General features: G+C 47.7%; 1 protein-coding gene across 1 annotated transcript in view; it reads right to left on the bottom strand.

Moving 5' to 3' along the window:
* The window catches only part of LOC115206415 (dynein assembly factor 5, axonemal), an 88,844-nt gene that overhangs the window by 1,706 nt on the left and 74,224 nt on the right, over positions 1–12,914 (bottom strand). Inside the window, exons 11-12 of the mRNA XM_029773372.1 lie at positions 12,510–12,666; positions 11,957–12,148 (exon numbers count right to left, since the gene is read on the bottom strand). Of these exons, the coding sequence (XP_029629232.1) occupies positions 11,957–12,148; positions 12,510–12,666 (349 nt within the window). The remainder of the gene's footprint in view (positions 1–11,956; positions 12,149–12,509; positions 12,667–12,914) is intronic.

Here is a 12,914-nt window from a genome sequence, read left to right as displayed (position 1 = left end):
CAACTACTCCAAGTCTCAGTGCGAGTGACGTTTGAAATGCTATTAGCGCGCACCCGCTAACTAGCTGGCCATTTCACATCGGTTACACCAGCCTAATCTTGGGAGTTGATAGGCTTGAAGTCATAAACAGCGCAATGCATTGCGAAGGGCTGCTGGCAAAACGCACGAAAGTGCTATTTTGAATGAATGCTTACGAGCCTGCTGCTGCCTACCACCGCTCAGTCAGACTGCTCTATCAAATCAGACTTAATTATAACATAATAACACACAGAAACACGAGCCTTAGGTCATTAATATGGTCGAATCCGGAAACTATCATCTCGAAAACCAAACGTTATTCCTGTTACATTGCACAACCTTCAGTGTTATGTCATAATTACGTAAAATTCTGACAAATTACCCAAACTGTTGCATATACCCTGACTGCGTCCAATGAACACAAAATGACAATTTCACCTGGTTAATATTGCCTGCTAACCTGGATTTCTTTTAGCTAAATATGCAGGTTTAAAAATAGATACTTCTGTGTATTGATTTTAAGAAAGGCATTGATGTTTATGGTTAGGTACAGTCGTGCAACGATTGTGCTTTTTTCGCAAACGCACTTTTGTTAAATCATCCCCGTTTGGCGAAGTCGGCTGTCTTTGTTATGAAGAAATAGTCTTCACAGTTCGCAACGAGCCAGGCGGCCCAAACTGCTGCATATACCCTGACTCTGTTTGCAAGAGAAGTGACACATTTTCCCTAGTTAAAAGAAATTCATGTTAGCAGGCAATATTAACTAAATATGCAGGTTTAAAAATATATACTTGTGTATTGATTATAAGAAAGGCATTGATGTTTATGGTTGGAGCAACGTGTACCTAAGTGATTATATGCAACGCAGGACAGGCTAGATAAACTAGTAATATCATCAACCATGTGTAGTTAACTAGTGATTATGATTGATTGATTGTTTTTTATAAGGTAAGTTTAATGCTAGCTAGCAACTTACCTTAGCTTCTTACTGCATTCGCGTAACCTCGTGGAGTGCAATGTAAAGCAGGTGTTAGAGCGTTGGACTAGTTAACCGTAAGGTTGCAAGATTGAATCCCTGAGCTGACAAGGTAAAAATCTGTCGTTCTGCCCCTGAACAAGGCAGTTAACCCACCGTTCCTAGGCCGTCATTGAAAATGAGAATGTGTTCTTAACTGACTTGCCTAGTTAAATAAAGGTCTAAAAAAATATATATATTAAAAATCGGCCAAATCGGCGTCCAAAAATACCGATTTCCGATTGTTATGAAAACTTGAAATTGGCCCTAATTAAATCGGCCATTCCGATTAATTGGTCGACCTCTAATCAAAATCAATATTACCACCGGGGTTGAAAAATGCAGAGTTTTTTCAGTGAAGTCATATCCAGTGAAACAGAAGATAAGACCCGTTCTCCACATTGCAAAATGAGACCTCGCCCTCCTCATAATCAACAAACACCCCCACCTTCTTGGGCTTCTCTCTCAGGTGGATGCAGATCGAAGGTGATGTAGAGACCTGGTACTCAATGTCATGCAGTCCCAAAGCCCCAAATCCATTATCCAGTTCAGTAACAACAGATTTTTCCTATTGATGGACTGCCTGGCCACTCCCATCCACCAGGTAGTCTTCCCTTTCACCTGCACCTCATAGTAGAATTTCCCAGAGAAGCTCTGGTGTCCCAACACAGACCCATGGTTAGTTAACCTTTTGGGATTGTCCGGGAGATTCTTTTGTCTCCATGTTTCACTCCTCAGACAGGATAAGGTATTGTCATGCAGTATCAGAATCCAGTCACATCTACTGACCACCGCTGAATTCTCTTCAACATAAACTTCAATTCATTAATCTCCATTTTGAAGTTCTCAAGTTCAGAAAAGTTTTCGTGAAATCTCCGATAGCTTAAAAAGAGCTCTCATCATGATCCCCACACAGGTCACTATAAACACTGGTCTCAGACCAGTCCCTGGTGTGTGGAATGGTGCAGAGGGATGGGAAGCTGGTGGTCCTCAGGGTGTTTTAGCTCAGTGTTTTCCTGCTCTAGCTCTTTAATGAGCCCTTCAGCCCATCTCTCAGTTGCTTTCTGCTTCTCTTCAACCACTGCAATGAGCTCAGCCTGGCTTCTCTCAATGGAATACACTACTGATGTGATAGCAGACAGTGTGCAGGTCCTCTCTCTTTCTGAGCTCGACAGTGTTTGGGGGGGGGGGGCTTGGGAGTAGAAGTCTCTTGGACCTAGACTTGGCGCTCCGGTACCACTTGCTGTGCAGAGAGAACAGTCTATGACTAGGGTGGCTGGAGTCTTTGACCATTTTTAGGGCCTTCCTCTGACACCGCCTGGTTTCGAGGTCCTGGATGGCAGGAAGCTTGGCCCCAGTGATGTACTGGGCCGTACGCACTATACCCTCTGTAGTGCCTTGCGGTCGGAGGCCGAGCAGTTGCCATACCAGGCAGTGATGCAACCCGTCAGGATGCTCTAGATGTTGCAGCTGTAGAACTTTGTGAGGATCTGAGGAGCCATGCCAAATCTTTTGTAACCGCAAAAGTCTTGGTTTCATGCATGTTAACATTAGAAGCCTCTGACCAACTTGCCCTCTAAATACACCTCTGCTGTCTTCAACCAGGATCTCAGCGATCACTGCCTCATTGCCTGTGTGCGTAATGGGTCCGCGGTCAAACGACCACCCCTCATCACTGTCAAACGCTCTCTAAAGCCTTTCTAATCAACCTGGCCCGGGTATCCTGGAAGGATATTGACCTCATCCTGTCAGTAGAGGATGCCAGGTTGCTCTTCAAAAGTGCCTTCCTCACCATCTTAAATAAGCATGCCCCATTCAGAAAATGTAAAACTATGAACAGATACTGCCCTTGACCAGCACAAAAACATCCTGTGGCGTTCTGCATTAGCATCGAATAGTCCCCGCGATATGCAACGTTTCAGGGAAGTCAGGAACCAATATACTCAGTCAGTCAGGAAAGCCAAGGCTAGCTTTTTCAAACAGAAAGTTGCATTCTGTAGCACTAATTCCAAAATGTTTTGGGAGACTGTAAAGTCCATGGAGAATTAGAGCACCTCCACCCATCTGCCCACTGCACTGAGGATAGGAAACACTGTCACCATCGATACATTTACGATAATCGATAGTTTCAATACACTATTTTTCTACGGCTGGCCATGCTTTCCACCTGGCTACCCCTACCCCGGCCAACATCTCAGCACCCCCTGCAGCAACTTGCCCAAGCCTCCCCCGCTTCTCCTTCACCCAAATCAGACAGCTGATGTTCTGAAAGAGCTGCAAAATCTGGATCCCTACAAATCAGCCGGGCTAGACAATCTGGACCCTCTCTTTCTAAAATTATCAGCCGAAATTGTTGCAAACCCTATTTCTAGCCTATTCAACCTCTCTTTCGTATCGTCTGAGATCCCAAAAGATTGGAAAGCTGCCGCGGTCATCCCCCTCTTCAAAACGGTGAGACACTCTAGACCCAAACTGTTATAGGCCTATATCCATCCTGCCCTGCCTTTCTAAAATCTTCGAAAGTCAAGTTAACAAACAGATCACCGACCATTTCGAATCCCACCGTACCTTCTCCACTATGCAATCTGTGCAATCTCAGCCACGCTCAAGGTCCTAAACGATATCATAACCGCCATCGATAAGAGACATTACTGTGCAGCTGTCTTCACCGTCCTGGCCAAGGCTTTCGACTCTGTCAGTCACCGTATTCTTATCGGCAGACTCAACAACCTTGGTTTCTCAAATGACTGCCTCGCCTGGTTCACCAACTACTTCTCTGATAGAGTTCAGTGTGTCAAATCGGAGGGCCAGTTGTCCGGACCTCAGGGTTCACAGGGTTCATTTCTCGGGCCGACTCTTTTCTCTGTCTACATCAATGATGTCACTCTTGCTGCTGGTGATTCTCTGATCCACCTCTACGCAGACGACACCATTCTGTATACATCTGGCCCTTCTTTGGACAGTTAACTAATCTCCAAACGAGCTTCAACGCCATACAACACTCCTTCCGTGGCCTCCAACTGCTTTTAAATGCTAGTAAATCTAAGTGCATGCTCTTCAACCGATTACTGCCCGTATTCTCCCGCCCGACTAGCATCACTACTCTGGACGGTTCTGACTTAGAATATGTGGACAACTACAAATACCTGGGTGTATGGTTAGACTGTAAACTCTCCTTCCAGACTCACATTAAGCATCTCCAATCCAAAATTAAATCTAGAATCAGCTTTCTATTTCGCAACAAGGCCTCCTTCACTCATGCTGCCAAACATACCCTCGTAAAACTGACTATCCTACCGATACTCGACTTTGGTGATTTCATTGTGTAGTTTAGAGTAATTATCGAGGTTAGCTAGCCAGCTATTTCCGTCCGCCGCGCCGCACCACCGTTCTCCTACTTAGTCAACAACTGCTAGCTAACTAGCCAACTTCTACCGAATAGCAGCACTGTAGAAACTAATACATTACAATGGAACGATTTGATTAGTGTGGTGTTAGCTAGCTACATAGTTGTCTTTGCTGTCTTTGTATCTAAGATAATTGTGTAGTTTAGAGTAATTATCGAGGTTAGCTAGCCAGGTTAGCTAGTGTTAGCTAGCTACATAGCTGCCTTTGTATCATGATAAGGTAGCACTGAAACTATCGAGGTTACCTAGCCAGCTACACTTTCAAACAAAGTCAACAACGCAGCCACTGCTAGCTAGCATACTTTACCAGCCAGCAGTACTGTATCATTTTAGTCATTTTAGTCAATAAGTTGTCTTTGTCATAGTTTGTCATAGTTTGATAATTGTGTAGTTTAGAGTAATTATCGAGGTTAGCTGGCCAGCTATTTTCGTCCCCCGCGACGCCATTTCCAAACCTAGCCAACTATTACCGACGAGCAGCATTGTAGAAACTAAATACATTACAAAGGAACGTCTTGATTAGTGTTATGTTTGCTAGCTACATAGTTGCCTTTGTATCATGATAAGGTGTAGTACTGAAACTATCGAGGTTACCTAGCCAGCTACACTTTCAAACAAAGTCAACAACGCAGCCACTGCTAGCTAACCTACTTCACCAGCCAGCAGTACTGTATCATTTTAATCATTTTAGTCAATAAGATTTTTGCAACGTAAGCTTAACTTTCTGAACATTCGAGACGTGTAGTCCACTTGTCATTCCAATCTCCTTTGCATTAGCGTAGCCTCTTCTGTAGCCTGTCAACTATGTGTCTGTATATCCCTGTTCTCTCCCCTCTGCACAGGCCATACAAACGCTTCACACCGCGTGGCCGCTGCCACTCTAACCTGGTGGTCCCAGTGCGCACGACCCACGTGGAGTTCCAGGTCTCCGGCAGCCTCTGGAACTGCCGGTCTGCGGCCAACAAGGCAGAGTTCATCTCAGCCTATGCTACCCTCCAGTCCCTCGACTTCTTGGCGCTGACGGAAACATGGATTACCACAGATAACACCGCTACTCCTACTGCTCTCTCCTCGTCTGCCCACGTGTTCTCGCACACCCCGAGAGCTTCTGGTCAGCAGGGTGGTGGCACTGGGATCCTCATCTCTCCCAAGTGGACATTCTCTCTTTCTCCCCTGACCCATCTGTCTATCGCCTCCTTTGAATTCCATGCTGTCACAGTTACCAGCCCTTTCAAGCTTAACATCCTTATCATTTATCGCCCTCCAGGTTCCCTTGGAGAGTTCATCAATGAGCTTGACGCCTTGATAAGTTCCTTTCCTGAGGATGGCTCACCTCTCACAGTTCTGGGTGACTTTAACCTCCCCACGTCTACCTTTGACTCATTCCTCTCTGCCTCCTTCTTTCCACTCCTCTCCTCTTTTGACCTCACCCTCTCACCTTCCCCCCCTACTCACAAGGCAGGCAATACGCTTGACCTCATCTTTACTAGATGCTGTTCTTCCACTAATCTCATTGCAACTCCCCTCCAAGTCTCCGACCACTACCTTGTATCCTTTTCCCTCTCGCTCTCCTCCAACACTACTCACTCTGCCCCTACTCGGATGGTATTGCGCCGTCCCAACCTTCGCTCTCTCTCTCCCGCTACTCTCTCCTCTTCCATCCTATCATCTCTTCCCTCTGCTCAAACCTTCTCCAACCTATCTCCTGATTCTGCCTCCTCAACCCTCCTCTCCTCCCTTTCTGCATCCTTTGACTCTCTATGTCCCCTATCCTCCAGGCCGGCTCGGTCCTCCCCTCCTGCTCCGTGGCTCGACGACTCATTGCGAGCTCACAGAACAGGGCTCCGGGCAGCCGAGCGGAAATGGAGGAAAACTCGCCTCCCTGCGGACCTGGCATCCTTTCACTCCCTCCTCTCTACATTTTCCTCTTCTGTCTCTGCTGCTAAAGCCACTTTCTACCACTCTAAATTCCAAGCATCTGCCTCTAACCCTAGGAAGCTCTTTGCCACCTTCTCCTCCCTCCTGAATCCTCCTCCCCCTCCCCCCCCCTCCTCCCTCTCTGCGGATGACTTCGTCAACCATTTTGAAAAGAAGGTCGACGACATCCGATCCTCGTTTGCTAAGTCAAACGACACCGCTGGTCCTGCTCACACTGCCCTACCCTGTGCTTTGACCTCTTTCTCCCCTCTCTCTCCAGATGAAATCTCGTGTCTTGTGACGGCCGGCCGCCCAACAACCTGCCCGCTTGACCCTATCCCCTCCTCTCTTCTCCAGACCATTTCCAGAGACCTTCTCCCTTACCTCACCTCGCTCATCAACTCATCCTTGACCGCTGGCTACGTCCCTTTCGTCTTCAAGAGAGCGAGAGTTGCACCCCTTCTCAAAAAACCTACACTCGATCCCTCCGATGTCAACAACTACAGACCAGTATCCCTTCTTTCTTTTCTCTCCAAAACTCTTGAACGTGCCGTCCTTGGCCAGCTCTCCTGCTATCTCTCTCAGAATGACCTTCTTGATCCAAATCAGTCAGGTTTCAAGACTGGTCATTCAACTGAGACTGCTCTTCTCTGTGTCACGGAGGCTCTCCGCACTGCTAAAGCTAATTCTCTCTCCTCTGCTCTCATCCTTCTAGACCTATCTGCTGCCTTTGATACTGTGAATCATCAGATCCTCCTCTCCACCCTCTCCGAGTTGGGCATCTCCGGCGCGGCTCACGCTTGGAATGCATCCTACCTGACAGGTCGCTCCTACCAGGTGGCGTGGTGAAAATCTGTCTCCGCACCACGTGCTCTCACCACTGGCGTCCCCCAGGGCTCTGTTCTAGGCCCTCTCCTATTCTCGCTATACACCAAGTCACTTGGCTCTGTCATATCCTCACATGGTCTCTCCTATCATTGCTATGCAGACGACACACAATTAATCTTCTCCTTTCCCCCTTCTGATAACCAGGTGGCGAATCGCATCTCTGCATGTCTGGCAGACATATCAGTGTGGATGACGGATCACCACCTCAAGCTGAACCTCGGCAAGACGGAGCTGCTTTTCCTCCCGGGGAAGGACTGCCCGTTCCATGATCTCGCCATCACGGTTGACAACTCCATTGTGTCCTCCTCCCGGAGTGCCAAGAGCCTTGGCGTGACCCTGGACAACACCCTGTCGTTCTCCACTAACATCAAGGCGGTGACCCGATCCTGTAGGTTCATGCTCTACAACATTCGCAGAGTACGACCCTGCCTCACACAGGAAGCGGCGCAGGTCCTAATCCAGGCACTTGTCATCTCCCGTCTGGATTACTGCAACTCGCTGTTGGCTGGGTTCCCTGCCTGTGCCATTAAACCCCTACAACTCATCCAGAACGCTGCAGCCCGTCTGGTGTTCAACCTTCCCAAGTTCTCTCATGTGACCCCGCTCCTCCGCTCTCTCCACTGGCTTCCAGTTGAAGCTCGCATCCGCTACAAGACCATGGTGCTTGCCTACGGAGCTGTGAGGGGAACGGCACCTCCGTACCTTCAGGCTCTGATCAGGCCCTACACCCAAACAAGGGCACTGCGTTCATCCACCTCTGGCCTGCTCGCCTCCCTACCTCTGAGGAAGCACAGTTCCCGCTCAGCCCAGTCAAAACTGTTCGCTGCTCTGGCACCCCAATGGTGGAACAAGCTCCCTCACGACGCCAGGACAGCGGAGTCAATCACCACCTTCCGGAGACACCTGAAACCCCACCTCTTTAAGGAATACCTAGGATAGTATAAAGTAATCCTTCTAACCCCCCCCTTAAAATATATAGATGTACTATTGTAAAGTGGTTTTTCCACTGGATATCATAAGGTGAATGCACCAATTTGTAAGTCGCTCTGGATAAGAGCGTCTGCTAAATGACTTAAATGTAAATGTAAATTTACAAAATAGCCTCCAACACTCTACTCAGCAAACTGGATGCAGTCTATCACAGTGCCATCCGTTTTGTCACCAAAACCCCATATACTACCCACCACTGCAACCTGTATGCTCTAGTCGGCTGGCCCTCGCTACATATTTGTTGCCAAACCCACTGGCTCCAGGTCATCTATAAGTCTTTGCTAGGTAAAGCCCCGCCTTATCTCAGCTCACTGGTCACCATAGAAACACCCACCCGTAGCACGCGCTCCAGCAGGTATAACTCACTGGTCATCCCCAAAGCAAACACTTCCTTCGGCCGCCTTTCCATCCCGGTTCTGTGCTGCTAATGACTGGAACGAATTGCAAAAATCACTGAAGCTGGAATCTTATATCTCCCTCACTAACTTTAAGCATCAGCTGTCAGAGCAGTTTACCGATCACTGTACCTGTACACAGCCTGTAATCTGTAAATATCCCACCCAACTACCTCATCCCCATTTTGTTACTTGCTCTTTTGCACCCCAGTATCTCTACTTGCACATCATCATCTGCACATCTATCACTCCAGTGTTAATGCCAAATTGTAATTATTTCGCCTCTATGGCCTATTTATTGCCTCCCTACTCTTTTACATTTGCACACACTGTACATAGATTTTTCTATTGTGTTATTGACTGTACATTTGTTTATGTGTAACTCTGTGTTGTTGTTTTTGTCGCACTGCTTTGCTTTATCTTGGCCAGGTCACAGTTGTAAATGAGAACTTGTTCTTAACTGACCTACCTGGTTAAATAAAGGTGAAAAAAAAGTGAATAGTCCATACCAAAAAAGCACTTCACTTTCACCACCAGATGGCGGTGTTGCACCACAGTGACAGCCACTCCAACAGGACAGATACCACTGGTGTTTAATGATAATAAAGATGCTATGGAATTACTTGAAGTAGTGCCAACAGTAAGTGTTGAGGAAACCACATGGCGTAACTGAAGCTGTACAGTGTTGATACTCCTGTCAGTTGGGATGAGTTAGTTCACGTCAAGTCATCATTCCATACCCATCGGAATCCTTTGTTCCTCAAGTGGTGACCAAGGGGGATTTTTGCGACTAGTGTGTATAAATAGTTTTTTTTCTTTCTCTGAGCTCTTTTGAACAAAGGAGAACAATGATGACTTGTGATGAGAGGAGATCCGGTGATTCCCCTGAATGTGTGTGCCAACCATGGGGTGTGTGTGTGTGTGGAGCAGGGAGCAGCAGCCGCGCTGCCAGGGCTGTGGGATTATGGGAGGAAGGAATTATGGGAAGAGGGAAAGAGGGATGAGAGAGGGGGATAGAGGGAGGAGTGGCAGTACTGTCCATCATACTGTCAGAGGAGCAGCAGACATCAAGCTCTTGGGAGATGTGACTTTGAAATTCAAGAACCATATAAGAATGGGATCAAGAATAAAATAATAGAAGCGGTAAAGAAAAGAAGAGAGAGAGATGAAGGAGGAGGAAAAAAGCTTCAAACACAGACATGAGACAAAGAATGTCTCCAGATTTGTGGGGTGGATTGTGGTTATGGGTACGACACAGCTATCAGTCAGCACTGGGTGAGCTCACACACACACACACACACACACACGTTTACAGCAGAGCAGCGCATGTGTGCATGAATATCACACACACAGACACACAGCTATCCTCCCTTCCTACTGGCTGTATCAATTGACCAGGGTTGGGGTCAATTCCATTTCAACTCAGTCAATTCAGGAAGCATTTTCTGAGGGACACTGAAATTGGAATTTGAACTCACCCCTTGAACTGACATGGAATTGACCCCAAAACCTGTTATCAACCCCAACCCTCTACACCCACTCCCTGTACCATCACACCCAGGATAGGCAGCCCTTAGTGGGCTAATGCGAGCCTCCAGCCCCCCCTCTACCCAGGAGAACAACCCCTTAATCACAACCACATGGAGACCCCTCTCCCTCATCTTTCCACACAGCCATCCCATGTTATCCCCTCTCTTTCATCTCTCCCTCATCCCTCTTTCACCCCTTTCCTCCCTGTCTCTTCCTCCTCTCATGCCTGGTGTTTTCCGACAGGGTTTGACGGTTCTGTGGTTTCATGGCAATTTGTGTGTGTGTACATGTGTGCATGAGTATCTGTCTTTGTGTGTGTGTGTGTGTGTGTGTGTGTGTGCAATGTGCATACGTGTGTGTGTTATTTATTGGCAGAAGGTCTGAGTGTGTTTCCTGTAGTGTGGATCTGGGGCCTTAGCTGAGAACACTGCTGGAGTTTCACTCTGCTTCTCATGGAGGGTTCTCCTTGATTATCTGTGACAAACGGCTGGTGAACGCTGATGATTCAACCATATTCTCCCATCTTCATATGGATGGAAAAGAACATCAATGGTCTGTATCCCAAATGGCACCCTATTCCCTTTATAGTGCACTACTTTTGACCAGGGCCAAGTAGTTGACTATGTAGGGAACAGTTTGTGACAACCCCGGACAGAGCTGATGCAGCAACAGCCACCATACTGTGGATTCCACTCAGTTTGAAACAGTTATCAGAGTTCATATCCTGTGTTCTGGCTGTGTGTCGGGGATCATATCAGTAACCTTGACCACAGGATGTTCAGTGGTTGGGATGTAAATCATGTTCATGAACAGGACCTTCGCTTATATTCTCACTGTCATCCAGAAGGGAAGTTGTGTGTAGCTTTTCAGGGGTGATGACGGAGCGTCAATCACACACACTCCTCTGCCTCTGGATCCACTCCCGGCCCCATGATGGACGAGGGGAGTGGTGGTGTGTGTGTGTAGAGTGGGGGGCTTCGCACGGGTCAGCGTGAAAGATGAATGGAGTGGAAAAGGTGGATAGATAGCCTTTGATACGACGGAAAAGGGGGATCTGATATCCTAGCAATGTGGTTATGTGTATGGGGCTGTTAGACGTAGGGATCAACTCTTTAAACTCTGACTGACTGAGACAGAGCCTGTGAAACATGAGCACTACTGCTACCCACCTGATCAACATCAAGCCATATTCACTCACTTCATGTTCACTAGCTATCATCACCACCACCACCATCATGGTATCTGTGCTCTTCATCAACATCTCATGTCTTCTAATCTCATCGGTTTCTCCTCCATACCATCTTTTCCATCATGGCCCCTCTTCCTGGTCTAGGGGTTGTCATGGCCCCTCTTCCTGGTCTAAGGGTTGTCATGGCCCCTCTTCCTGGTCTAAGGGTTGTCATGGCCCCTCTTCCTGGTCTAAGGGTTGTCATGGCCCCTCTTCCTGGTCTAAGGGTTGTCATGGCCCCTCTTCCTGGTCTAAGGGTTGTCATGGCCCCTCTTCCTGGTCTAGGGGTTGTCATGGCCCCTCTTCCTGGTCTAAGGGTTGTCATGACGCCTCTTCCTGGTCTAAGGGTTGTCATGACCCCTCTTCCTGGTCTAAGGGTTGTCATGACCCCTCTTCCTGGTCTAGGGGTTGTCATGACCCCTCTTCCTGGTCTAGGGGTTGTCATGACCCCTCTTCCTGGTCTAAGGGTTGTCATGACCCCTCTTCCTGGTCTAAGGGTTGTCATGACCCCTCTTCCTGGTCTAGGGGTTGATTTAGGATTGGACCAATATGTGATTGTGAGTCTCACCAAGCACAGTGTCCTGCACGCGGCTGTCTGGGTCATCCAGGTGCAGCAGCAGCTGCTGGAACATGACCTCCAGGTGTTGACTGTAGAGCTGGGAGTTGTAGTCTTTCCCCAGGGAGGCAAGCCATAGGCCCAGAGCCCTGAGGGCCACGTCCCTCACCTCCTCACTGCTGTCATCCAGACGCTTCAGCACCTCTGAAGACACGCACACACACACACACACACACAGTACATTTATGAAAGAACCCAGAGACACACAAAGATAGGAGACACACAGAGAGACACAAACAGGAGCAGGAGAGGAACAAATTAGAATGACTAAATCTATTTCTATAGGATCATAAACAATCATGGATGCATTCTAGAAATATGTAGAAAAAAGGTGTGTGTGTGTGTCAGTGACAGAGGGAATGAGAGAGGAACAAAGAGAGAGAAGGAGAGAGAATGAAAGAGAGAGAGTGAATGAGAGATAGGGATACTGTGTGGAAGAGAGGAGAGAAAGACCTGTTTGCTCTAACAAAGACAGGATACACAGAGGGAGACACCAGTATAGTACCAGGGTAGATGTTGTTCAGGGCATCTGGGTGGAGACTGGGTCCTATCAGTTTGAGCAGGGTGGACAGAGAGCGACAGGCCAGTAGTCTGGACAGCTGAGAGTCTTCCTCTAGAGCAGACAACACCTGGGGGCTCAGCCTCTCCTCTACGGCCAGTAACTACAGACAGAGATAAAAACAGACAGAAAATGTGGTTGTGCATCAGCATTTTCTCTCTTTATGTCAGTCACTGACAGTCACTCAACTATCCATGTCAGCGAACAATGTTTTAATTGGTAGTTAGTCTAGCTAGCTATTTAAACTTGTAGTAATCATGGTTGTATCCTGACCGGGCACACAGGCAACGTGCCCATGGGCCCTGAGCTCCAGGGGGCCCTCAATGATTTTGTTAGCCAATCTGAGTGAGA

The sequence above is a fragment of the Salmo trutta genome, chromosome 1 (genome assembly GCF_901001165.1).
Source record: "Salmo trutta chromosome 1, fSalTru1.1, whole genome shotgun sequence".
In the NCBI taxonomy this organism is placed as follows: Eukaryota; Metazoa; Chordata; class Actinopteri; order Salmoniformes; family Salmonidae; genus Salmo; species Salmo trutta.
Note: the sequence above shows the minus strand (reverse complement) of the source record. Positions and strands in the feature narration are given on the sequence as shown.